This window comes from Microcaecilia unicolor, chromosome 8 (assembly GCF_901765095.1).
Source record: "Microcaecilia unicolor chromosome 8, aMicUni1.1, whole genome shotgun sequence".
Lineage (NCBI taxonomy): Eukaryota > Metazoa > Chordata > Amphibia > Gymnophiona > Siphonopidae > Microcaecilia > Microcaecilia unicolor.
The window spans coordinates 164902881-164930822 of record NC_044038.1 but is presented as its reverse complement, the minus strand read 5'-3'; the positions used below and the strand labels follow the sequence as shown (position 1 = coordinate 164930822).

The following is a 27942-nucleotide window of genomic DNA, read 5'->3' as shown; positions in this document are numbered from 1 at the left end:
GCCAAATGCGAATAATTGAAAATATTATTTGGCCATATACCAAATACGAATGAGTATTTAGCTTTAATATAACAAGTGATGATAGATGTAAAGTGAAATCAGAGATCAAGTGTTTATTTCAGTAGGATTTAGCACAGTAGAGCCCTGGAGTATTCGTATTTGAATTTAAATCACTGAATATGAATAATACGACTACTAATCATTTCTATAGTGCTACTAGATGTACGCAGTGCTGTACGTCTATGCAGCTGGGCTCATAATCTTAAGTTTTTGTACCTGGGGCCTTGAGGGTTAAGTGAGTTGCGCATGGTCACAGGGAGTTGCAGTGGGAATTGAACCCAGTTCCCCAGGATCTCAGTCCACTGCACTAACCATTAGACTACTCTTCCATAATAATCTATTTGGGGCCGAATCTAATTGAATATAAATATTCGGTATAGCCCTAATATAAACCTAGGTAACATTTTTCACTTAAACAAGGAAAAGGTAGACCGCCATCATAACAATCAGTAAGGATTTTCACATATTATGCTTCTTGCCTAGGTAGAAGATACATTTTGGGTTTTTATTTCTCTGAGGAATTACTTCTAACCATTGAGATCAGCATGCTTACTTACTATAATCCTTGCCATCTCTCTGCTGTTATTGGCATGTATGCCAGCATGCACCTCTGTGACATTAGGGTACTGTTTCCTCTTGTGGGGGTAGTGCCTCCAAATGGATTAATTTTATGAATATCATGAAGGAATGAGCCTTATCTCAGACTTTCAGATTCACTGCTAATACTTGTCTCAACACTTTTTTCATTGTACCAAAAAGAGCTGCCTCTTGGAGTTCGAAAGGAGTAGTTGCACAGGCACATCATTCATTGATGTTATATACCACTTATACCCTTAAAAAAGGTTTGAATTGTTTTACAACATATTACAAAGAAATACAATTAATAAAAATAAAAAAAGAAATAAAGAATAAAAATAGCAAAAAGGCTTCAATTATTGGTGAAAAAAATACGTCTTTAAGCATTTTCTGAATGTAAAATAAGAAACAAGAAGTGTAATGGCCTCAGGAAGAGCATTCCAAATAGACACATCGCCTTATATGAAAAGGATTGTTCAACCACCTTTTTTAGACTAGACACCTTTGAAAGAAGGGTACATGAACTTAAAAATCCTTGAACATCTGACAGAAAACTTACCCATAGAGAAGGAAACTGGACTTATAAGCTGTTCTGGAATGTCTTCTCAAAAAATTTTAAACACAAAGCAAGAAACTTTAAAATCTATTTTCCTATTCACTGGAAGCCAATGCAATTCTCTCAGAAGTGGTGACACATGATCAAATTTTGATTTCTTTAAAAATCATACAAGCAGCTGTGTTCTGAACTAGCTGCAACCTTACTACTACTACTACTACTTGACATTTCTAGAGCGCTACTAGGGTTACGCAGCGCTTTGAGGTTGCACAACACACCGTGGTAGACCAGGTGCCCTTAAATACAACTAAGGATCAGACAAAAGATGTCAAATCAGTAGTGTCAGGTACTAAGCGTCATGCAAATAAGAACAACAAACATACTCTGAAATGTCTATATGCAAATGCTAGGAGTCTAAGAAATAAGATGGGAGAGTTGGAATATATTGCACTAAACGAAAAATTGGATATAATAGGCATTACTGAGACCCGGTGGAAGGAGGATAACCAGTGGGACGCTGTCATACCGGGGTACAAAGTATATCGTAGTGATAGGGTGGACCGGACTGGTGGAGGGGTAGCATTGTATATTAACGAGAGCCTTGACTCAGATTACAAATTCAGCAGGACACAAATCACACCTTTGAATCATTGTGGGTTGAAATTCCATGTATAAAAGGGAAAAAAACGGTGATAGGAGTGTACTACCGTCCGCCTCGCCAGGATGAGCAGGTAGACACAGAAATGATAAAAGAAATCGGAGACGCGAACAAAATGGGCAATGTGATAATAATGGGTGACTTCAATTATCCAAATATAGACTGGGTAAATGTAACATCGGGACACGCTACAGAGATACAATTCCTTGATGAAATCAAGGACAGCTTTATGGAGCAACTGGTGCAGGAGCCGACGAGAGAAGGAAAAATTCTAGACTTGGTCCTTAGTGGAGCGCATGATCTGGTGAGGGACGTTATGGTACTGGGGCTGCTTGATAACAGTGACCATAATATGATCAGTTTTGATATCGACCTTGAAGTAAATGTACACAGAAAGTCAAATACGTTAGCATTTAACTTTAAAAAAGGAGACTATGATAAAATGAGAAGAACGGTAAAAAAAAAAAACTTAGGGGGGCAACTGAGAGTAAAAACTGTACAACAGGCGTGGACGCTGTCCAAAAATACCATCCTGCAGGCCCAGGCCATACATATTCCGCTAATTAGAAAAGAAAGACGGAACTCCAAAAGACAGCCGGCCTGGTTGAAAAGTGAGGTGAAGGAAGCTATTAGGGCTAAAAGAAACGCCTTCAGAAAATGGAAGAAGGAACCGTCTGAAAATAACAAGAAGCAGCATAAGGAGTGTCAAAGCAAATGCAAGGCGCAGATAAAGAAGGCCGAGGGATTACGAAAAAAAGATAGCATTAGAGGCAAAAAAACATAGTAAAATTTTTTTTGGTATATTAAAAGCAGGAAGCCGGCAAAAGAATCGGTTGGGCCACTGGATGACCGAGGGGTAAAAGGGGCGATCAAGGAAGACAAAGACGTAGCGGAGAGACTGAATGAATTCTTTGCTTCAGTCTTCACCGAGGAAGATTTGGGTGGGATACCGGTGTCGGAAATAGTATTTCAAGCGGACGAGTCGGAGAAACTTACTGACTTCACGGTAAACCTGGAGGACGTAACGGGGCAGTTCGGCAAACTGAAGAGTAGCAAATCTCCTGGACCGGATGGTATTCATCCTAGAGTACTGATAGAACTGAAAAATGAGCTTGCGGAGCTACTGCTAGTGATATGCAACTTATCCTTAAAATCGAGCGTGGTACCGGAAGATTGGAGGGTGGCCAATGTAACGCCCATTTTTAAAAAAGGCTCCAGGGGAGATCCGGGAAATTATAGACCGGTGAGTCTGACGTCTGTGCCGGGGAAAATGGTAGAGGCTATTATTAAAAACAAAATTACAGAGCACATCCGAGGACATGGATTACTGAGACCGAGTCAGCACGGCTTTTGTGTGGGGAAATCTTGCCTGACCAATTTACTTCAATTCTTTGAAGGAGTAAACAAACGTGGACAAAGGGGAGCCGGTTGATATTGTGTATCTGGATTTTTAAAAGGCGTTTGACAAGGTACCTCATGAAAGGCTACAGAGGAAATTGGAGGGTCATGGGATAGGAGGAAATGTCCTATTGTGGATTAAAAACTGGTTGAAGGATAGGAAACAGAGAGTGGGGTTAAATGGGCAGTATTCACAATGGAGAAGGGTAGTTAGTGGGGTTCCTCAGGGGTCTGTGCTAGGACCGCTGCTTTTTAATATATTTATAAATGATTTAGAGATGGGAGTAACTATCAAGGTAATTAAATTTGCTGATGACACAAAGTTATTCAAAGTAGTTAACTCGCGACAGGATTGTGAAAAATTACAAGAGGACCTTACGAGACTGGGCAGCTAAATGGCAGATGACGTTTAATGTGAGCAAGTGCAAGGTGATGCATGTTGGAAAAAAGAACCCGAATTATAGCTACATCATGCAAGGTTCCATGTTAGGAGTTACGGACCAAGAAAGGGATCTGGGTGTCGTCGTCGATAACACACTGAAACCTTCTGCTCAGTGTGCTGCTGCGGCTAGGAAAGCGAATAGAATATTGGGTATTATTAGGAAAGGTATGGAAAACAGGTGTGAGGATGTTATAATGCCGTTGTATCCTCCATGGTGCGACCGCACCTTGAGTATTGTGTTCAATTCTGGTCGCCGCATCTCAAGAAAGATATAGTAGAATTGGAAAAGGTGCAGCGAAGGGCGACTAAAATGATAGCGGGGATGGGACGACTTCCCTATGAAGAAAGACTAAGGAGGCTAGGGCTATTCAGCTTGGAGAAGACGGCTGAGGGGGAGACAAGATAGAGGTGTATATAAAATAATGAGTGGAGTGGAACAGGTGGATGTGAAGTGTCTGTTCACGCTTTCCAAAAATACTAGGACTAGGGGGCATACGATTAAACTACAGTGTAGTAAATTTAAAACAAATCGGAGAAAACTTTTCTTCACCCAACGTGTAATTAAACTCTGGAATTCATTGCCGGAGAATGTGGTGAAGGCGGTTAGCTTAGCAGAGTTTAAAAAGGGGTTGGACAGTTTTCTAAAGGACAAGTCCATAAACCGCTACTAAACGGACTTGGAAAAATCCAAAATTCCAGGAATAACATGTATAGAATGTTTGTACATTTGGGAAGCTTGCCAGGTGCCCTTGGCCTGGATTGGCTGCTGTCATGGACAAGATGCTGGGCTCGATGGACCCATAGAGGCATGTTTTCAAAGCACTTTGGGAGGCTAAGTTCCATAGGTTTCTATGGAACTTTGGGAGGCTAAGTGCTTTGAAAATAAGCCTCTTGGTCTTTTCCCAGTATGGCATTACTTATGTACAGTTTAACAAAAAAGGACAGTCCCTGCTCAAAGGAACTTACAATCTAATGGACGAAATGACAAGTTGGGGCAGTCGAGATTTCTTGAGTAGAGGTGAGGTGGTTAGGTGCCAAAGGCGACATTGAAGAGGTGGGCTTTGAGTAGGGATTTGAAGATGGGCAGGGAGGGGGCCTGGCGTATGGGCTCAGGGAGTTTATTCCAAGCATGGGGTGAGGCGAGGCAGAAAGGGCGGAGCCTGGAGTTGGCGGTGGTGGAGAAGGGTACTGAAAGGAGGGATTTGTCTTGAGAGCGGAGGTTACGGGTAGGAACGTAAGGGGAGATGAGGGTAGAGAGTTAAGGAGAGGCTGCTGATCGAGTGCATTTGTAGGTTAGTAGGAGAAGCTTGAACTGTATGCGGTACCTGATCGGAAGCCAGTGAAGTGATTTGAGGAGAGGGGTGATGTGAGTATATCGGTCCAGGCGGAAGATAAGACGTGCAGCAGAGTTCTGAACGGACTGAATGGGGGATAGATGGCTAAGTGGGAGGCCAGTGAGGAGTAGGTTGCAGTAGTCAAGGTGAGAGGTAATGAGAGAGTGGATGAGAGTTCGGGTGGTGTGCTCAGAGAGGAAAGGGCGGATTTTGCTAATGTTGTAGAGGAAGAAGTGACAGGTCTTGGCTATCTGCTGGATATGCGCAGAGAGGGAGAGGGAGGAGTCGAAGATGACTCCGAGGTTGTGTGCAGATGAGACGGGGACGATGAGGGTGTTGTCAACTGAGATAGAGAGTGGAGGGAGAGGAGAAGTGGGTTTGGGTAGGAAGACAGTAAGCTCGGTCTTGGCCATGTTCAGCTTCAGGTGGCGGTTGGACATCCAGGCAGCAATGTCGGACAAGCAGGCCAATACTTTGGCCTGGGTTTCCACAGTGATGTCTGGTGTGGAGAGTTAAAGCTGGGTGTCATCAGCATAAAGATGATACTGGAAACCATGAGATGAGATCAGGGAGCCCAGGGAAGAGGTGTAGATTGAAAAAAGAAGGGGTCCAAGGACAGATCCTTGAGGAGCTCCAACAGAGAGCAGGATGGGGCTGGAGGAAGAGCCATGAGAATGTACTCTGAAGGTACGGTGGGAGAGATAAGAGGAGAACCAGGAGAGGACAGAGCCCTGGAACCCAAATGAGGACAGTGTGGCAAGAAGTAAATTGTGATTGACAGTGTCAAAAGTTGCGGATAGGTCGAGGTGGATGAGGATGGAGTAGTGACCTTTGGATTTGGCAAGGAACAGGTCATTGCAGACTTTAGATAGTGCCGTTTCTGTCGCGTGTAGGGGGCGAAAGCCGGATTGAAGCGGATCGAGGATGGCATGAGAGGAGAGAAAATCAAGGCAACGGCTGTGAACGGTGTGTTCAAGAATCTTGGAGAGGAAGGGTAGAAGGGAAATAGGGCGGTAGTTGGAGGGACAGGTAGGGTCAGGTGATGGTTTTTTGAGGAGTGGTGTGACTATAGCATGCTTGAAGGTGTCAGGGACAGTTGCAGTGGAGAGAGAGGGGTTGAGGATATGACAGATGGGGGGGGGGGTGACAGTAGGAGAGATGGTGTTAAGTTGGTGGGGATGGGGGTCTGAGGAACAGGTAGTGCATTTCAAGGAGGAAAGAAGATGGGCGGTTTCCTTTTCGGTGATATCAGGAAAAGAGGAGAAGGAGGCATGGGTTGGTTGGTTGAGGGAGTGGGCTATAGGATGAAGAGGAGGAGATGGTTTGGTGGTGAATTCGAGGTTGATCTTCTGCACTTTATCGCGGAAGTAGCCAGTGATTGAGGAGAGAGTGAGGGGGGGGGGGGGAGCGGAGGGCACTTTGAGGAGGGAGTTTGGAGTTTGCAAACCTATAGAAATGCCAACATACAATGAACTACAATAATCCAGGTAGGACAACATAATATATTGGGTTAAGATCACAAAATGACGTTGTTCAAAAAGTGCTTCTACAGATTTCAATTGCCTAAGTTTAAAAAAAACAAAAAACAAACAAACTTTTTTTGTACTACACTATTAACTTGTGGTTGAAAGGTGAGAAGGGAGTCCAGAATTACTCCCAAAACCTTTGACGTACCCTCAAAAGGAAGAGAAATATTTTTCTCAAGTGAGACAGAAGGTGGAAAAGATGGAATTTGTGTTCCAAACCATAAAAGCCTGGTCTTGGAAGAATTAAGCTTCAGCCAAAATCTGTCAGCCCACAATTGAATCTTAGAAATGCAAGAAATGATGTTAGAAAATCAAAGCGTGGCATGGCCTCCCGATGAAGGTCGTGGAGACCAGGACTGTGTTAGAATTTAAGAAAACGTGAAACAGGCACATGAGATCTCTTAGGAGGTGTTGGTGGTTACTGAGGATGGGCAGACTGGACGGGCCATTTGTTCCTTATCTGCCGTTATGTTTCTATATAGAGCTTCAGGTCATCTGCAAGGTGATGTAACCTCTGGATTGCAGCCATCTTTAGGAATAAAGTTAAATCCATAGCCCAAAGAATTAATAAGAGTACTTGGTGGGTTACATGCAAACAAAACAGAAGTGAAATGAGGCATGACAAACTGGGTGTGCTTCTACTGCTCTAATATTCCTTCCCCAATTCTCTGTAGAATTGCCCTTGGTTCTGCCTAAGTAATTCTCTTTCCTATTTTTTCACGTTTCTGTAGCTTTTGAGCTTCTGCTGTTGCTCTGTAGAGGATGTGTATTTAAGGTTATCTTCAGTTAGATTGAAAACTGCAAGCTGAAACATGCTGCACTTATTTTAGGCATTCTGTCTGTTAGAATAGTCATTTACTGGCGACACCTCTGCACAAAGTTTTTCTTCTATATGTTTTCTGAGGAGAAGGCCTTCTTATCTTTGTTGGGTGGACATGCTCTGGCATGTTTTGGTTTTGTTTTAGTTTTTTTTGCCATATCATCAATTTATAGTACCTTTGTGCGGTTTATGACCTTATTCATATTTACTTTGTGTTATAGGTGTCAGGTGTCAGCATAAGTAGTCTTTCTTAGAACCCTACACAGGTAGAGGTTCAACTGCCAACTCCTGCATCTCAAGGGTCTTTATCCTTTTTCTCTTCACTTCGCTTCCTGGCCTGTCCTATAATCTGGTGTACTGTGTTACACCGTTTTGTTTTTACTCATCGGTTCTCGCCTGCTAGTCCTTCTGATTGCGCTGGTTCCAGAGCATAATTAGAAAGGATAGAGAAGGGTGACTAAAATGATTAAGGAGATGGAACGACTTTCAGAGAATGGCTAAGGAGACTGGGGCTCTTCTATTTGGAGAAAAGATGGCTGAGGAGAAATATGATAGTGAAGTGGAACAGGTAAATGCTAATCAATTTGTTTACTTTTTCTAAATGTACAAAGACTAGGGGACATGAGCACATAATGGTTTCATTATGTGGCTAATACCTCACGGTACTATGTAAGCCACATTGAGCCTGCAAAGAGGTGGGAAAATGTGGGGTACAAATGCAACAAATAAATAAATAATGGTTTCAGGCTAATTTAAAAAGAAAAATGAATGCACATCCAACCCAAATTACAATTCAAACAAAAATCTCTGTTCAGACTGCAACTGCTCAGGGCTTTGGCATCTCAAAGCAGGGCAAATAACCCATAGCGTCACAACTTTCCTGGCTTTGCTGACCCTCTTCTGATATAATCAGCAAAGGTCTGAAATGTCTGGGACATTGAGCCTTTGCTAATGATGACATAAGCAGGGCACATGCAAAGCTAGGGATCATAGTCTCTTTTGCATGTTAATCAAGAGGTTAACATTGGTGGATCGAACAGTGGGCATCTTTTAAAGAAGCATCAGGGGTTCTGTTCTGCTTGATACCATTGGCTGGTTTGGGCTTTGGATGTAATTTGCCCCACCCTTGACATTCTGGCCAGCCAAAGAGAGAGAAATTAAGATGCCACCAGTCTACCAGTTCAAGGATTGTAGGAGAAGGTCTTACTTGGGGAATCAGAAGGTCTTTTATATGCAGTTTTTAAAAATTTTGGGAAATCCTTAGAGTGAAAATATTTTTTTAATTTTCTTTACTCGGTTGCAGCTCACATGTAACTTGCTTCGTGTGACCTTTTTATAATGCATTTCATTAAAAAAAAAAAAATCTACTTCGTAGTTGTCTAGGGAGATATTTTAAGGTTATAACCTCAAGGTAGTATTGCTAGGTTTCGTTAAAGGAGAATTTTCATTTGGATTATATATTTTTCAAAAAAACAAGAGGAGTTAGTAGCCTTTAAAAATACACTACTAGTGTGCCTAATATATCCCTTAGATCCTTTTTTTTTTTTTTAATTTTCCACTAACTGACTTTTGAAATGTTTTATATTTACTTTCCTAATCCACTAATCTTCTGGTGTTCTGTGATGTGCTGAATATTTGAATCTTAAAACTGCAGTTTGATTAATTTTAAGAAGTATGATGTGCAAGGTATTTTTGCATCTGTTATGTCATGCTTTGTTTCAAGCAAATAAAACAGATATTTAAAACCATTATGCTAAATACAAATTACATTCTTTAGTTTATCATTGTTTAATTAAAATTGTTGTTCTGCAGCCTTATTTTCTGTCATGTGTTACAACGTGCTTTGTGATAAGTATGCCACTCGTCAGTTATACGGCTACTGTCCGTCCTGGGCTTTGAACTGGGAGTATAGAAAAAAAGCCATCATGCAAGAAATCTTGAGCTGCAATGCCGACATTGTAAGCCTTCAGGTAAGAATAGGGAGTTAAGGTTTTTGTGGGGGTTTTTAAATTTATCCTAAGATGCATCAGAGGATGATCAAGCAATATGTGCCTCCATAACTGTATCGCTCAAGTACAGGAGGACTGTACTTAACCTTTCACACATCTTTCATGACATGTATTTTACATACAGTAGATTCTGATGAGATTGAGGTTCTTATGAACATATTAGACTGAAGTTCTGTTACCTCTCTCAACAGTACAGAAAATTTATTTAAACTATTATGTAAAGCTATCAGTGAATTATTCTACAGTTTATAGATGAGTACTCATTTTCTAGACCCAATTATATGTAATGAGTCTGTTACTTTCCTTAGTCAAGTAAACAATCATAAATAAAATTGAGTGTTTCTGTACTATTTTCTCTGTTCTGTTGATTTCATCTGAAATTTGCTGTGCACAGTTATCAGTTGTATTAGGAAGCCCAACCCTGTTGCAGTAACATGCAGTTATTTTATTTTTCTCAATTGAAATTTTAAAATGCATTTGACTGTGTAAAAGTAACTGTTGGAGAACTCTACAAGGATGGTTATGAAAGAAAATAAACTATTTCCTGCCAAGATATATTTTTTATTTAGTTCGTAGCTCAAAGTAAGTTTCATTCCAGTACGGTAGTTATAGTGTGGCATATTTTTAATGTTTTGGAAAACATCCAAACTATGCAGCTCCCTAAAGTGTCATCCAAATATCTCCCCTTCTAAATACTTTTAATTAAAACAAATATAAAGGACCTTCACACCTGGCATACAACCAAATGAGTTTAGCACTACCATTGGTTTACAGTTACCATGTTGTTGTGGCTCTCAAGGGCCACAACCTAGTCGAGTTCAAGATTTTCACAATGAGATTGATTTGCATGTACTGCTTCCATTGTATGCAAATCAATCTCATGCATATTGATTGAGGAACTCTTTAAAAAAATAATGACTGGGTTGTAGCCCTCAGATTGTGGTTGTCCACCCCTGGTCTATCCGATATGTTCTTTTCTATGATGCATGTTAATTGAAAACTTCAGCCAGATATAAATGTTGCACAGTATTTCAGCCCATATCATGGAAGTATCACAATTCACTTATCTTAAATGTAAAAAAAGGGGCTCAACCAGTTCACTTATCTTAAGTATTTGCTGTATCCTTTTCAATACTGCAGTGTATTCGACATATATTTTGATCTGCATCAGAGATACTTAAACATGCTGATTCCATCATCTGGTGATACGCTTCATTTCTGCATTAGAACAAAATGGCATCAACGTTCTCCTTATGTTTTTACAGTCAAAATCCACAGCCAGTCACAGATTGTAGAAGCTGAAGTGTGGCATTGATATCCTTTTCACTTAGACAAGCAAAGATAATGTAAAACAACAAATCCAAAAGAAGGCAAGACCATCTACAGTGACAAATTAAAAAAAAAAAACAACAAAAAAGGTTGTTGACCTTATGCAAGCTGTAGATTAATCCTTGTATTTATCATGCATGCTTCTGTAAGAGACTTAGCTTGTTTGTTTTGTTAACGGTTGGTATAGGTAGGGAGCCTGGGGTGTTTGAAGAACTATAGCTTTTGTTATTTTATAGTGTAATTTAAAAAAGAGCACTATGTGCTACTTATGTATGTTAAAGAAGCTGCATGGTAATTCTTTGGAACAAAGTTGTGACTTCAGTGAGAAAGTGGTTGAGCAACTGAATTCAGAGGGCTGCAACAGTGAAGATCATTCTGGAGGTGTAACAATACTAGGGGGGTTCTCTTCACTATCTCTATTTGTATCATGAAGAACTTGAAGGAAAAATATACTTGCAGGTGACAAAAAAATCTGTAAGTAGACATGCTAGAAGGCATGAAAAAAAAAATAAACAGGAACTTTAAAAAACCTGGAAGAATAGTGTACTTTTAAAAATGAGCTACTGTGCTAAAGATTGCAAGATCATTTTAGGGTTGCTGAATTCCACTAACAGCTTATTTAGAGCAATAACTGCAAACTATTGAACATGAAAATAATGCTTAATCATTTCAGATGAATTTATGGATGATAGTACAATAATGCAACAGGGAAGTGTAATGATGTGCTTAGCTGCCTAAGCAACTATATCAACAGGAGAAAAGAAAATATTTCCTTAGCATAAGTCCCTAAGGAGTCAACACCTTGAATGTTCAATTTTGAAGGCCATACACCCATGATGAGATCAAGGACAACAAGATCTACCCCAATGATATATAGGACCTGCTACATAAATTCTACAGTGAAAGTCTCAAAACAAGTTTTCCAACTTCTAAAGTCAGGAAGATGCTCGAAGCACCATACAAAGCAAAAAAAATAAAAGGGGGGGGGGGGGGAGTTGGTACCTAATAAGCATATGAGAGATTTGAATGTGTAGGCTCCATTGTATGCATATTTATCTCGAGCATGTTCATGAAAACCTGACTGGGGTCCCACAGAGGTTTGGAAAGTTTTGCAATATAACAAAAACAATTTCTATTATGTAGCTTCCTACTATTCCAGAACCCGTGGGATAGTTGTATACATGAACCAGCAGGTGGAGATAGAGAACTGAAAACTGAGCTGAGACATCTCTCTTCGCACCCAGTCCAGTTTCTCAGGATTTTCTATCTTCTGCAGGTGGATGGGCCTCTGGCTCTGAGTGATTTGCTCCTAATCCTGTTGGTCAGCTGGTTCCCAGTTGAGCTTTGTGGGTGGCTTAAGTCTGCATCGTCTTATCTGGAGGTCTTCAGATCCCTGTCTGGTGCCTTGCAAATTTACTTCTTCCCTCCCTTCACCTCTCCCCTGTTTCCTGTGGAGCTCTCCTTTTCCAGCACATCAACCTTAAAAAAAGAAAAAGCAGGAAAGAGGTTTACTGGAGAGTGTAGGACAGAGTATCGGTCCTGATTCTTTCTCAGCTGGGGTAACACTTTTGTGGAAATCATGAGCTTGTGGGGAACAGCCAGCAGTGGTAAGTCCAACTAAAAGTTGAACTCGAAACCGTTTGGAGGGCTGCAAGTTCTGTTTGGTGCAGGGAAGGGATTCTGACTTACTGTTTGGGACATGTGCTGTGTTTGTGCCAGTCAGGGTGAATGGCAACTCCCGGAGAGACAGTCCTTTGACTGTACACTTGTCTTTAGATTGTACACCTGTCTTTTAGATTGTACACCTGTCTTTGAGATTGTAAGCTCCTTGAGCAGGGACTGTCCTTTCATGTTTAAATTGTACAGCGCTGCGTAACCCTAGTAGCGCTTTAGAAATGTCAATTATTAGTAGTAGTAGTTGTAGAGCAGGCAAGCTGGGAATTCCATGAGATATGAGAAAAACGGTCGGCGGCAGCACATCTTTGGATTTGGCGCAGCATCCGAATTTGCCGGGGAGTTGTGGCTTTCCAACAGGGCAGGCCGGCAATTTAGTACTGCTGCCATTTTACAATCTCATGGCCCAACAGAGCATTTAGCTATATCAGGATCTTTGTTTTCTCCGGAGTTTCTATTGCTGTTACACCAGGCTTATTTATTGAAGTAGGGACAGTCAGAGTTGCTTAAAGATGCTTCAGTTTCTCACCCTGCTGTCCATCTGGCTCCTGAGAGATCTCGTTTAGCCTCATCTGTCCAGTCCTGGAGATCTGTCTGTGCTTCTCCCTCCTTATCCGATGTGGCTTCGGTCTATTCAGAGGAACGAGATGACCCGAAAATATTGAAGTTATAAAGAGGACCTGGGTTCTCCTTATTTCTGAGAATGTGGAGGACGTTCGAGAGCTGGTGTGCTGAGCGCAGGATTTCTCTCTCCTCCTGTCAGATCATGCACATCCTAGTGTTTCTCCAGACAGGTCTTCAGAAAGGATTGGTGCTGGATTCTCAAGTTCAGGTTGCGGCTTTGGCCTGTTTTGGGGGGCCAATTACAGAAGACGTCTCTTGTGACTCACTCAGACATCACTTGATTTCTTGCAGGGAGAGGATCGCTTGTGGGCCTCCCTTTTGTACGCCAGAGTGGAACCTTAATTTAGTTCTTTGGTCTCTTCAGAAGCCTCCTTTTGAGTCACTCCGGAAGGCCTCTTTGAAAGATCTTATGCTAAGGACAGCATTCTTGGTGGCGGTTGCATGGGCATGTAAGATTTCAGAGCTGCAGGCTCTCTAATTGGGATCCCTTTCTCCACTTTTTGGAGGCAGGGGTCTCCCTGTGCTTGATTCCTTCCTTCCTTTCTTACGAATGTGGTATCTGTATTTCATCTCAACCAATCTGTGAAGCTTCCGTCGTCCTTTCACAGAGAGGATCAAAGAGGCACAGTATTCTTCCTTGAAGCTTCTCGATGTGCATAGTCCTCATTAGATATCTGGACATCACGAATGAGTTTTGCTAAATCCCACAGACTGTTTGTGCTTTTTGGTAAGCAGAAGATTGTCCTCTTGGTTTCCAAGCCTACAATTGCTAGATGGCTGAAGGAGACTATTGCGTCGGCTTATTTGCTTGCGTGGAAGCTGGCCCCTCAGGCCTTGCAGACTCATTCTACGAGGCGTACAGCAACATTTGGGGCAGAGACTCCCTTACTGTCAACAGTGGGGATATTTGCAAGGTGGTGACGTGGTTGACGCTGCTAACTTTGCCAAGCACTACAGAGTGGACGTTATGGCACACTCAACCACTTTTGGAGCTTGGGCCCTTAGGACAGTGGTGCCAGGATCCCACCCACTCTAGGGATTGCTTTTGAATGGCCCACAGGTTCTGGAACAATGGGAAGCTACACAATGGAAGGAGAAATTAGATCTTACCTGATATTTCTTTCCATTAGTCCTTCCCACTATTCCAGAGGCCCATCCAATGTTTCTGAGATGTTTAGTCAGTGCGAAGTAATGGGTGAAATGACGACTATCACCGCATGGTGCTTCCTGCATATTTCTTTTTTCTCTACAAGTTATCCAGAGATGAGAGAGGTCCACACATTAAGTTGGTTGTGTTTATTCGGAGTTTCTCCTTACTGTATGTCTACTTGAATACTGAGGAGCTGGACTGGATGAAAGAGAATGTCTCAGGTCAGTTTTCAGTTCTCTGTCTCCACCTGCTGGCTGATAATTCAAGTTTATTTCTTGATATACTGCCTATGAGCATACTTTCTAGGCGGTTTACAGTAATTGCCATTAGTAAAATGTAGAAAGAAACGACAAATGTGATAGGAAAGAGACAGGAAGAAAAATGAAAAAAAGGAGAAAGATGGGAGAATGGAGAAGAGAGAGAAAGTACAAAGTTGGATGTTGCATTAATGGTGACCTGATACCTGCTCTCCAGGTTTATATCGTTTATTTACTATACCGTTACTTATTGCTAGCAAAACAGAACGGTTTACATAAAAGAAAAAATATTTAAAACATATAAAAACACTCATAATAACATCTAGGAAATCCAATAATTGATAGGAAAGCACGGCAAATCAAGCATACAATAATTAGTAACAAACTAATAATCCTAATTAACAACAAGCTTAACATATATCATAATTCAAGCTCTAAGACTGACATTTCTTTTCTATGTATATATATATATATATTTTTTTTTTTGTTGTTCTGGAATAGTGGAAAGAAGCACATAATTCAAATACAAATATTCATAAACAAAAAATAAAAACTGCTAACAAAAGGTACTTGCCCTTGAAAAGTATAGTGAGCTCTGGCCAATTCAAATACATACCAGTTAGATCATGCAGTGCCTAGCTCAAAATAATCAGACTTTCACATGTTTGTTCTAAATAAATAATCCCTACAAAATCAGTGCTGCCTGGGAAGGGAAATTCTACAACCTCAGAGTAAAGTACTCTTTTATTATACTCGGTAAGGTTACTTCAAGTCCCAGAATCAAAGCAAACCTATCTTGTGAAGAGCAGACTCTAACGTTTTATTGTAAGTCTGTTCTGTATTGCACAAAAATTTTGTAAGTCATGGATTTGAAACTATTCCTAGCTCCATTGGTTACCAATCTAATCGGTGTAATGCTGCTGTACTATGATCAGATAATTTTATGCTAACACAGTATAGGCTACTGTATTCTGTATAAATTGAAACTGACCAAACTCTTTATAACCAAATCTATGTAGTGGGATTTGCAGTAGGCTATTTAGCCCAAGATATAGATTTGCAGTTCTGTACAGCTCTCTCAAACTGACATGGGATTGCAAACTAAAGGAGGAGTGGCCTAGTGGTTAGGGTGGTGGACTTTGGTCCCGGGGAACTGAGGAACTGAGTTCAATTCCCACTTCAGGCACAGGCAGCTCCTTGTGACTCTGGGCAAGTCACTTAACCCTCCATTGCCCCATGCACCGAGCTGATTTCTAAAAACTAAAAATGCTACCATGGTTGTTTTTTTTGTTTGTTTTTTTTTGTTACATTTGTACCCCGCGCTTTCCCACTCATGGCAGGCTCAATGCAGCTTACATGGGGCAATGGAGGGTTAAGTGACTTGCCCAGAGTCACAAGGAGCTGCCTGTGCCTGAAGTGGGAATCGAACTCAGATCCTCAGTTCCCCAGGACCAAGGTCCACCACCCTAACCACTAGGCCACTCCTCCAAGCTGAACAACCCTAACCTCTTAAGCCTCTCCTCTGAGAGGAGTTTCATTCCCTTAATCATTTTGGACGCCCTTCTTTGAACTTTTTCCTAATTCTGCTATTTTTTTTTTTTGAGAGGTGGTGACCAGAATTGCACACAGTACTGAAGATGTCACACCATAGAGTGATATAGAGGCAATATGATGGTCTTAGTTTTATTCTCTATTCATTTCCTAATAATTCCCAATGTTGTTTGCTTTTTTGGCCTCTGCTGCACTCTGAGCAGATTTCAACATATTGTTTATGATGACACCTAGATCCTTTTCCTCGATGGTATTTCCTAATGTGGAACCTAGCATCTTGTTGCTTCTGGGTTATTCTTCCCTGTGTGCATCACTTGCGCTTGTCTACGTTAGATTTCATCTTCTGTTTGGAGGCCAAGTTTTGTAAGTTAGTCCTGCAGTTTCTCTGACTCCACATACAATTTCAGCAATTTTGAATCATTTGTGTCATCTGCAAATGTGATTACTTTGCTAGTTGTTCTCATTTTTAGATCATTTATAAATATGTTAAAAGCATTGGCCCTGGTACAGATCCCTGGGGTACTCCACTATTTACCTTACTCTATTGAGAAAATAGGTTAATCGTAATGCCTGTTTTCTGTTTTAACTAAACCCCCCCCCCCCCCCCCCCCATTCCTCTGTTTTTAACGGTTAGCTGAAATTTTGAACTATTATTTTTTACTTGGATTGTTAATCCTATCCTCATGTTTTTCCCCCTCACTTTTTTCCCCGTTTGTATTATTATTTTGTACTGCTTTATCCTATCCTTTAATTTTACTGTATGTACACTGCCATGATAACTGTTGATAGAAGGCAGTTTATCAGATAAAATCTTAAAACCTTAGTTCCTAATCCACAATAGCACATTGTATCCCTTCCCATGGCCTTTTAATTTCCTCAGGAGTCTTATATGAGGGAAATGCTTTCTGAAAATCCAGATATCAACATTTATCTGTATGTTCACACAATCAAAAAAAAAATCAAGTAGATTGATGAGTCAAGACTTCCCTCGGCTAAATCTGTGCTGACTCTGTCCCATTACACCATGTCTGTGTTTAGTAATTTTGTTATTTATAATAGTTTCTACCATTTTACCTAGCACTGACATCAGTCTCACCAGTCTGTAGTTTCCCAGATAACCCCCTTGGAGCCCTTTTTAAGAACTGTCATTACAGTGGTCACACTCCCGTTTTCAGGTACTGTACACTATTTTAGTGATAGGTTACAGATTACAAATATTTGGTATGTAGTTTCATTTTTTAGTTCTTCTAGTACATATTCCAGGTTCACTGAAATTTGTTTCAGTTCCTCCAGACTGTTCCTTTTAAAGTAATTTCTGGCATGGGTGGTTCCTTTACATCTTCCTTCATTTAGAATCCAGTTTACTAAAGTGTTTTTTTTTTTTTTTTTGGGGGGGGGGGGTTGTCTTTTTGCATTTACCACATTTTAACTGCAAAACCTTAGGCTCAGTAAGCGCAAAACTTATGTGGTAATGCATGTTCAGTGTCTGCCCATCATTTACCACACAGGCCCTGGTGCAAACCCTAAGAGATCAGGAGCCATGGCAGTGGAATTCAAACCCCGTCTCCACCCCTACACAAGTCCTTGACACACCCTAGGGATTTCCTGTTAGACTAGTGGAACAAAGCAGGAGCGGAACCCCTCTATTACTGTGCCTTCTGGCTCCAGTTTTGAAAATGGTGCTTGTGGTCCTTAGTATTGCATTGCAGTATTACCACTAGAGTTCATCCTTCAGAATGAACATGAGTACTACTAGCACTGGTGATGGACATTGAGCACACTTGAGGCAGATAGAAAGGACAGCGAGAGGAACAAGGTTAGCGAGTTGCAGTGGTGCAGCCAGCTCCTACTTCTACTTCTGTATTTCCAGAAAGAGAGAGGGGGGGGGGGGGGGAATAAGGAGAACATAGGTTGTGCTTTCTTTATCTATTTTGTCCAACAATTTTCTGTAACTGGAGAGGAAAGGTGCTAGTTGGAACTGGCCAGGTACTATCAACAAATATAAGGAGAGATAACACAACCTAATAAAATAATGAACAATAGGATAACTGTGCTGGTACCTACAGGCTTCAACTCCCTATAACCCAACCAATTTGCTGCTGACAGTGGTGGTGATCATGCATAGCAAATCCACAGAGATGTAGAAGGACAAGCACACCCTAACAATTTGATCTGTTGTGCTCTTATTTTCCAGGAAGTTGAAACCGAACAATACTACAGCTTTTTTCTGGCAGAACTGAAAGAACGTGGATATGATGGATTCTTCAGTCCAAAGTCTAGAGCTCGGACAATGTCGGAACAGGAAAGAAAGCATGTTGATGGCTGTGCAATATTCTTCAAGACAGAAAAGTAAGCGCCCAATAGATCTTTTTCATCTTATTTTGTTTATTTTATTAGGACTATTTACCACCACCTTGAAGAAATTAAAGGGGGTGTACGATTTACAAAAATAAAATCCGGAAATGAACAATACACAACTACTGCAATAAAAATATTCAGCTAACAGTATGTATTATGACATAAAATGCTGCTTACAATGCCAACACAATACATGTTAAAACATCTTAACATGACAGCATAGGACAGTGATGGCGAACCTATGGCACGCGTGCCAGAGAGGGCACGCACGTCGTTGCCAGGGGCATAGCCACGGGGGGCCTGGACGGGCCCAGGCCCAGCCACTTTCCCTCCAGGCCCGCCCACCCAACATCCCCTCGCATGTTCTCCCCGCCGGCGCTGATTACCTCCGTTGAAGTGGCCGCTTCTTTGAAAGCCCTGCCTGTCTCTAGCCTTCCCTTCGTGAGTTTGTTCCCTCAGTCAGTCCCACCTTCTGACATCATTTCCGTGAGGCCGGGACTGACTCTGAGGGAACGAACTCACAAGGGGAAAGCTAGAGAGGGGCAAGCTTTCAAAGACGCGACCGCTTCAACAGAAGTAATAAAAAAGATTAACATGAAGGACATGGATGGGAGAGCAGGGGAGAGAAGAGAATCGCTGGGTATGGATGGATGGAGGGGAGGGCAGGGGAGAGGAGGGTTGCTGGACATGGGGGGAGGGCAGGGGAGAGAGGAGGGTTGCTGGACATGGATGGATGGAGGGAAGGGAAGACAGGAAGGAGATGCACATGGATGGAGGGGAAGGGAGTTATCAGCATGCATTCAACAGCAAAAATCACAATAATTATTCAAAAGCATGCCAAATGCTTTTAAAGTTCTGTTATTCAGGTTAAATTGCCCTATTGGCACTTTGCGATAAATAATTAGATTTTGGGTTGCTGTTTGGGCACTCGGTCTCTGAAAGGTTCACCATCACTGGCATAGGATATAAGCAGAGGTGGAACATATACATAGGTAATGTGTCAAAATGTGCTTCTTTTATCTGTACTGCTAAACTGTAAGTTCTCCAACATCAGCATTGCTTTGCAATGGTAATTATCAAATTGTGTGTTGCTGAACAAAAAAAAATCTTTACTAACTGCTCTGAATGCCCAAACAGTTTCCTTATTCAGGTAAAACAGAGAGGTTTTCATGGAGATACCCTGAAAACCCCGACTGGCTAGTAGCGCTATACAAATAAGTAGTAGTAGTGTGCCCCGAGGACTGAGTTGAACTGCTTTTCAAGTTATCGCCACCTGTATAGGCATAGCTGAAAGCAGTTAATGTAGCTGAGAGGTTTAGACATATTACTGGAAGTCTACATTTATCTACTACATTATTTCAATGTGCAGTAAAGTGAGATTCCTTACCTGTAATGGGTTTTTCTGTGGACAGCAAGATAATTGGCCACACAAATACTGTTTGTTTTGAATAAAATGATAAGTAATAGTAGTACATAATTGACATCACATGATGGCGCCAGTCCAGACATCACTTCCCAGAGCCTAGAAAGCTTTGTGGGGCATATGTGAGTGATCTCACTTGTATACTAACTACCCCTTCTCCATAGCTACAAAAATGGCAGTACATGCTTCAACTTTGAGGAGATGGGGGGGGGGGGGTGATAGTTCTGGATCCAGATCTGAAAATTAACCGCAGTCAGCCTCTATTCCACGCCTGGCTAATGCAGCTTCAGAGAGGCGTAGCTGCAGCTTGATCCAGCAGTCATACTACAGAGCTGCTGAAGATGCACATTGTGAAGCAAAATGGGGTGGGAGGAATGCCACCTGAACATTATTGGATTTACACTTGTATTTTGCTTGTTTTTTTTTAAAAGGCCCTGGCCGATTATTGAATTCAGTCTGCTGTTATCTTTGCTTCTGACATAATTAGCTGGTGACTCAGCCCATTTGCTGCAATGATAGAATTGTTGATCAGCATGTAAGTGTTTTAATGATGAGTAGAGATCATTGCTTGTCTCAGTGTGGCATCATGAGGTAATTAGTTACCTACTTCCAAAATAACTAAAGTTGTAGTAAAGTGAACCTTACACACTACCTTCAAAACAAGCAGAATTATCAAAAACTATTGAAATTTGGGGGATTATGGACATCAAAGCCCCTTAATGCCTGTATTCTCTCACAAGGCTAAAAATTGAGGCACCTTTTCATATCAGTGATCCAAGTGTTTCCCTCTTCCCCCCCCCCCCCCTCTCCTCAGAGAGAGAGAGCCTGAAGCCAGAAAAACTACTCAAATTAGGGGAGAAAAACTCAAAGTGGGGGGGGGGGGGGGGGGGGGAGACTCAAATTAAGGGAGAAAAAAAGAGTTCAAACACAAACTTCTCAATTTTGATTTCACTGTTTGTACTTGTTTTGAGTCCACAAAATGAAAAAAAATTATATTTGCTTTACTTGTATCGCACAAATTAGCACTTACCTATTGTAGAAGGTTTCACTTCTACAACCTGATGTGCAGCCTGAGCATCTAATCCTCAAAATGAATTTGGCAGCAGCTTAAACAGCTCAGAACTCAGTCCAACATAATCCAAAAGTCATTCAAATAACCCCAACAAGGGCCACATGTTTCACTTCTAGCTGTGTCAGGGAAGTGCTCAATGGATTACTGCCATCAGGCAGATATTAATCTCTGTCCTGATATCTCTTCCCATATAGACATGCAAAAAATATGTATCTTAAACAGAAAATAATTTCACTTTATTCTTTTAAGGTTCACATTGGTGCAGAAACACACTGTCGAATTCAACCAGTTAGCTATGGCGAATTCTGAAGGGTCTGAAGCTATGTTGAACAGAGTAATGACGAAGGATAACATTGGAGTTGCAGTGTTGCTAGAGGTTCGGAAGGAATTGATAGAAATATCATGTAAGCTGCATTTTCTGTTGGTTTTGAACTTTGAAATTAATCTTAGATCAGATTTTTTTTCCAGAGGCATCTCTGTTTCCTTTACCTCAAGATGGAAATTTAGGAGCATTATGGCCTTGAACTTTTGAGCATCCTTACACACATACAGTGATGTTAAATTTTTTGAATGCCTCAGAATGGTTTGAGTTTTTAGCACATGATTAGATCGTATCTTAAAAACTGGTAAGATAAGAGAACCCCATTGAATAAACAACTGACAAAAAAAAATATTTATTTCCCAGAAAATTTCACTGTGACACCTCCCTGAGAAGCAATGATACCATTACCGTTCAGTCTTTTTCTGATGGTTGACACACAAAATCTTCTCAGCAAGAGAGTTTTGTGACTTCATGTATGATTTTTCTGATTTGCTTTTGGGGTGGGGGTGGGGACCTCTGCAGGTCAGCTACTCCTAGGTAGAGTTATGTCAGTCTTCAACGTTTTCCATTTGTAGACTGATAGTGGATAAATAATCACAAATATTTAGAAATGGTCTTTCCGATAGATAAGCACCAGCCAGGGTTGTGGAGTCGTCACACCAAACCTTTGACTCTACCTGTTCAAATTGTAGACCAGTGGCCAGCATTCTTTTTTTTTTTTTAAGCAAAGTTAGTTGAGGCAGTGGCAAAGCTACAGTTACAAGAATATCTCCTTCAACATCAAGTCCTTGATTTAGTGCAATCAGTATTTTGTTGTAATTACAGTACTGAAACAGTCTTGCTAGCCTTGATGACAAATTTAAGATGGAATCTGGATAAATTAATGCAGACTCTGATTATGCAATTAGATATGTCAGTGGCTTTTGATTTGGTTAGTCATGAAGTAATTGTAGGTAGATTAAGTGCTTTTGGTATTACTGGTTGAAGTCTTGAGGTGGTTCATAGGTATTTTACAGCATAGAACCATACAGTTATATGGAACAAATGAACATCTGAACCATGAAAGATGTCGAGGGGAGTTCCTCAAGGCTCCCCAGTTTCTCCTTTTGTTTAACATATGTCTCAGACTGTATAGGATACTTAACTCTTTTGAGGTGATACTGTTCTTATGCAGATGATATTACAAATTTGTTTCCTGTCAAGAGACCATACAAGAAATACTCACTTTGACTAGGATGTTTGATGAAATCTATACTTAGATGCTTCTTAATGTGTTGAAACTCAACCTAGATAAAACTAATATTTTATAGGTAGGAGGAAATAAATTAGATATGTCAAATTTGAAGCAAAATGGAATGATCTCATTTTATTCATCTGAAGATCTTTGCGTTTCTCTCAAGAGATTAGGTTGACCATTCCATATCATTTCTAATTCAAAAAAAATTTCAACTCAGAACAGATTTATTGCAGGTTGGCAAAGTCTGTTGCTGTAGTGTCTGGACTGAGCTGGTTGGGAATTTTAAAGTGTGTAGTGGTGAATTAATTCTCATGACTTCAGATTTCAGCACTGGTTCCAGTTGAGCTGGAGGCCCAGAAGAGCAGGTCTATAGTATCTTGATTTGTTCGTTTGAACCAACTTCATATTTGTGGATGTTTTTTGCTCGTAAAGTAGCACTTAACCTTTTTTAGAGGTTTGAAAAAAAAAAATGGAAATAGCTGTTTTCAAGGCACTTTTACTACTATATGTTTGAAAGGCATTATCTTCTAGCACTTATAAGACGTAGTACTTCTTAATGTTTTACCGTTTAATGTTTTCATTTGCAGCTGAGAAGCCATATCATGGGACAGAGAAGCAACTTATACTTGTGGCTAATGCACATATGCACTGGGATCCTGAGTATTCTGATGTGAAACTGGTCCAGACTATGATGTTCCTGTCTGAAGTGAAAAACATCATTGATAAAGCCTCACGTTTGTTCAAGCCTGGAGTGTCAGGAGAATATGGAGCCATTCCACTTGTACTGTGTGCTGATCTCAACTCTCTGCCAGATTCAGGTGCTAACAATTGGGCTAATTGTGACTTTTTGATCAGGATTCATGGGCAATTATGTCAGGCCTCAAATTTAGGAGCCAACTGCTAAAACCTCCTGCCTCTCCCACTGAAGAATTTTTTTTTTGTGTGTGTTTTGGGTTTGTTTGGTTTTTTTTTGGGGGGGGGGGGGAGCAGCTCTTTTAGAAACTGATTTACAAAGGCTCTATCCCCATTTTGCCATTCTCTGTCTATGGGGAGAGAGTTTAGTAAACAGTCCCTTAGGGTGCCAACAACTTCCATTCTGCGTTGATAGATGAAGTAAATGGGCAATTGTGGTTTTGCTTCACCTTCCTCCATGGTCTGGAATCGGATCTCACATTCAGTCTTTAATTCTTCCCCCAGCCTTCTCTCTCTCTCTGGCAATTAATGGGCCTAGGATCCTGCCACCTGGTCTCCTCACCTTGCTGTTGCCTGTCTCCATACTGTAGCTGCTAAAGAAACAATTTTTTTTCCTATCTCCCTACTACATTTCGGTGCTCTAAGCTTGATCCATAAGGCATAAGAGCCTTGGCCAGAGTTTCAAGGCTCTTGTCTGTACTGTAATGCAGAGGGACTAGAATTCTAGTGACTAGAATTGAAGTACTTTCATGTAATGATAGTATTGTATTCTTCAGGGACCTGTGAAACACATGAAAGCAGTTAGGCTACTTTTTGCTGTATTAAAGTGCCAAGAGCCCATTATAGATGGTCAGAATGCAAGTTGAATGACTTGGCCTTTTCCACACAGCGACTGCAACCTTTTGAAATGTGCTAAATATTATTTCACATGTGACATTCTTAAATCACTATTAAAATTTTACCAGTGGAAGAGCAGGAAATTTAAATTCTAACATTTTTTAGGCCGTTTTCTTTACTATCGGTTTTTGAGTTGTACTGTATGAAATATACATTTTTTTTTTTTTTTTTTTTTAAACTAAAAATGTTATGGGATATAGTTTGTCTGGTTTTATGTCCCTGGCTCTCTTTCAAAACAGGTGTTGTTGAGTACCTGAGTACTGGTGGAGTTGAAACAAACCACAAAGATTTTAAAGAACTACGGTATAACGAAAGTCTTACTAACTTCAGCTGTGGTGGAAAAAATGGACCCACCAATGGAAGGATTACTCATGGTTTCAACCTAAAGAGTGCCTATGAGAATGGCCTAATGCCTTACACAAACTACACCTTTGATTTTAAGGTAGGCAATATTATTTTCAAGTTTCAGTGCATTTTCTAAACACAGTCCCATAGCACCTAATTTGTTATCAAGAGCTTGCTGGTTCTTTTGATATGTTGAAGCATTCAGCTGATTTGACACACAAGCCACAAGCTTTGCTGTGTAGACCAAAAAACTAGTGTGTGCCAATCTGAAAGTTAGGTGAATGTGGTGGTGTGATTGCCAGCCAGAGACTGGCTTGCTCACTAGCTGTAGTGTACACAGTTTTATTTAGGACTCACCTGGATCCAATATGATGCAGTAAAACTTAAATATAAACACAATAAGAAGAGCTCTCCTTACAAAGCTGCATTAGCTGTGAGTGCATTCTAACTACCACATTAACAATAAGCTTGACGGCAGGATTAACAGCTTTGCGGCATGATAACCGTTAACGGCGCGCGCACTAACAGGTACTGTAGAATGGGTGGAGACATTGCCTTATACAGTTCATGAGCAATCAAACATATAAATGGCAAGTGACCAACTCACCTGCAAATGCGCAGTAGAGACTTCCCTCTCTGTCCCACCCTCGCGTCAAGACGTGATGACGTCAGAGGGCGGAACAGAGAGGGAAACGGAGTCTGACGCTGCCGCTGGAGCCTGGAAACGAACATCACGAGCACCAACCTCCCCCCCCCATCCCTGCCGCCGCTCCCGTCCCCTGCACTGACCTGACAGCTGAGCGCCTCTCAGCCACCTCCGTGTGGAAGCGCTGCAGGCAGCAGCAGAGCTTTCACATGGAGGTGAGAAGCGCTGTCAGGTCAGTGCAGGGGGCCCGGCACGGAGGGGGGAGGGAGCGGCGGCGAGGAGGGTAGCTGGACATGGGGGAAGAGGGAATGGTTGCTGGACATGGGGTGAGAGCAGGGCAGAGAGGAGGGTTGCTGGACATGGGGGGAGGGCAGGGTTGGTGGACGGGGGAGATCCAAGGGAAAGAGGAGGGTTGCTGGATATGGGGGGGAGGATCGGTGGACGGGGTGAGGCCAGGGGAGAGAGGAGGGCTGCTGGACATGGGGGGAGGGCAGGGGAGAGAGGATGGTTGCTGGGCGGGGGGGAAGGCCAGGGGATACAGGATGGCTGCTGGACATGGGGGGGAGGGCAGGGGAGAGAGCAGGGTTGCTGGACATGGGGAGGGGAGGGCAGGGGAGAGAGGAGGTTTGCTGCACATGGATGGATGGAGGTGAGAATTATTACATTTTGCAAAACACAAATCTCGCTCGTTTTAACGGGCTTAACGGCTAGTAAGTTATAAGACGTTAGCAGCTAACACAGCAGATAATGTGCACTTAATGCCATTTGAATACGTGTAACTAACTTCATCACATTACTGCAATGCTCTTAACACTTAAAAAAAAAAAAAAAAAAAAAAAAAAAAATTCTTTCTTGGCATTAATTTAATGGGAAATGGCTGGAAATGCACCAGAAGGCTTTTGCAGTTACCATATTTAGTTTTGACAGTAAACCATGTTAACTGTAAAACCCTAACACACTTTAGTAAATAGGGGATGAAATGGCTTTTTAAGAGGGTGTGGGTCCAGCTTGAGCCAGACAGTAGGAGCAGTGTATAATTTAACCTTCAGTCATATTTGTTACCTTTATTTTACAGCCTAAAATATGTCTTCGCAGGTTCTCCACATTGTAGGCCTCTGTTTTTCTAAGGACGACTTCTGTAGTTTGCTAACAAGTTTAAAAATCAGGAATCCAGTCTGTTTTTAATTTAAAATTCTGGTCACAGATTGAAGGAAATCCATCAGATTGTCAGTGAAGAGTCCCAACGATGTTTCCATTTTGTTTTCTTTAGTTACCCTTCAGTGCCACATTTTCCCCTAAAAAGGTCAAAATCAAAGGTAAATGAACAGTTAGAAAAGTACAAATCGTACAGCATATGCCACTAAAATAGCAGAGAATTGAGTTGAGAAATTTAAGTTGTCTTTCTACTCCTCAGTCCTCTTGACTTGCTGTTAATTAAGCAGGTAATCTCCTAACTGCATAGACACACACACATAGTATGTGTACTGATAAACTTTCAGAACTTATGCATGTACTTTAACTTTGAAAATTATTGCAAGAAATTTATATGCTTATATTGTTCAGCTTTCTCAGATTACTTTACACATCTATGCCTATATAGTATAAAGCATCCCAACGTCTATATCCAGTTTAGCTCTTTCAGAACTACAGAAGCCTCACTGATCACTCGTTTCACATGGCTTGCCTTATTTTTCATTGGCTCCAATTAAAAGTTGTAAGATTATATGCATCATTTTTTAACCCAATGTAAGTAGACACTTTAAGTCTTCAAAAGATCAACTTATCTTTTACTTGACTGTAAAAGGAACAATCATGGGCCATGTTTTGACTCTGCATCAGGGAAGGTCCTAAAAAAAAAAAATATCTACTATAATAAAACGCACCCTGAACGTTCTGAGGGCAAAGGTTCTGAACTCACAGCACAACGATAAAGGGTTCATAACTTAGTGGTGGTGAAGCCATTCCACTATGACTCTGTGCCCCGCCCTTGCATCAAACGTCATGACTTCAAACAAACCCTTTAACGTTCTGCTCTGAGTTCAGAACCTTGGCAACAAGAATGTTCAGGGAGCGTATGAAAATAGTACAAGTCAACGAAAGAAACACAACCAAGCAGGGGGAGCAGTAACTCCTCCCCCAGGATGTGCAACAAACCCCCCCCCCCCCCCCCCAACGACAAAGCCACCCACGACAAACCCCAAAAAACAAACAAAAAAAACCCTTACACATGCTGCTGGTGCAACACCCACCCCCGCGCCGCCCCTCCCACCCCAAGCCACCCACGAAAAACCTGGGAAAAAAAATAAGGCCCACAACACCCACCCCTACCCACCCACCCACCGACGTGTAGCTTTGCCGCCGGGAAACCCGAAACCCCGCATGAACACATCCTGTCTTCAAACTCAGGCGTGATCTTCAGCATTACTAGCCTCTGCAGGCAGGGCTTCTGTGTGTCTAACGTCCTGCACGTGCAGGACCGCACATAACCCCATCCTGCACAGGCTAGCAATGCTGAAGATCAAGCGGGACTCAGCACAGCACACAACAAAGGACTTCTGCTGGCGGGATTTTGGGTACCCCGCCAGCAAAACTACGACACGGTAGGGTGGGATGGGGGGGGGGGGGCAACGTGCAGTGGCGGCGGGTGCGTCACGCGGAGGAAGCAGAGACGGCACACAACAAACAACCCCTGAAAGCAGCCTCCGCTTCCTTCCATCTTCATCACACTACAATCCCCTCCCCCCAAATGAAATATAAAACACACACACACACACCCTCACAACTGGCACCGCTCCATGAAACCCCAGCCCCCACCCCCCACACACAATCAATCACTCATCTGCCAGCGATTCCAGAACCCACCACCCAAAAAAAAAATAAACACCCACTCTCAATTGGCCACAGTTCCTCAACGCACCCCCCACAACACACACACACACTCATCTCTCATCTGGCAGCACTTCCTGAAATCCCTGCCCCCCCCCC

The 27942-nt window shown here is 41.7% G+C and overlaps 1 protein-coding gene across 3 annotated transcripts in view; it reads left to right on the top strand.

The window, feature by feature from the left end:
- Nucleotides 1-27942, top strand: part of CNOT6 (CCR4-NOT transcription complex subunit 6) — a 119444-nt gene that overhangs the window by 79619 nt on the left and 11883 nt on the right. For all 3 annotated transcript variants that reach the window (XM_030210959.1, XM_030210958.1, XM_030210960.1), the window contains exons 7-11: nt 9183-9340; nt 18159-18313; nt 21067-21221; nt 22964-23194; nt 24206-24408. In XM_030210959.1, coding sequence (XP_030066819.1) covers nt 9183-9340; nt 18159-18313; nt 21067-21221; nt 22964-23194; nt 24206-24408 — 902 coding nt within the window. The remainder of the gene's footprint in view (nt 1-9182; nt 9341-18158; nt 18314-21066; nt 21222-22963; nt 23195-24205; nt 24409-27942) is intronic.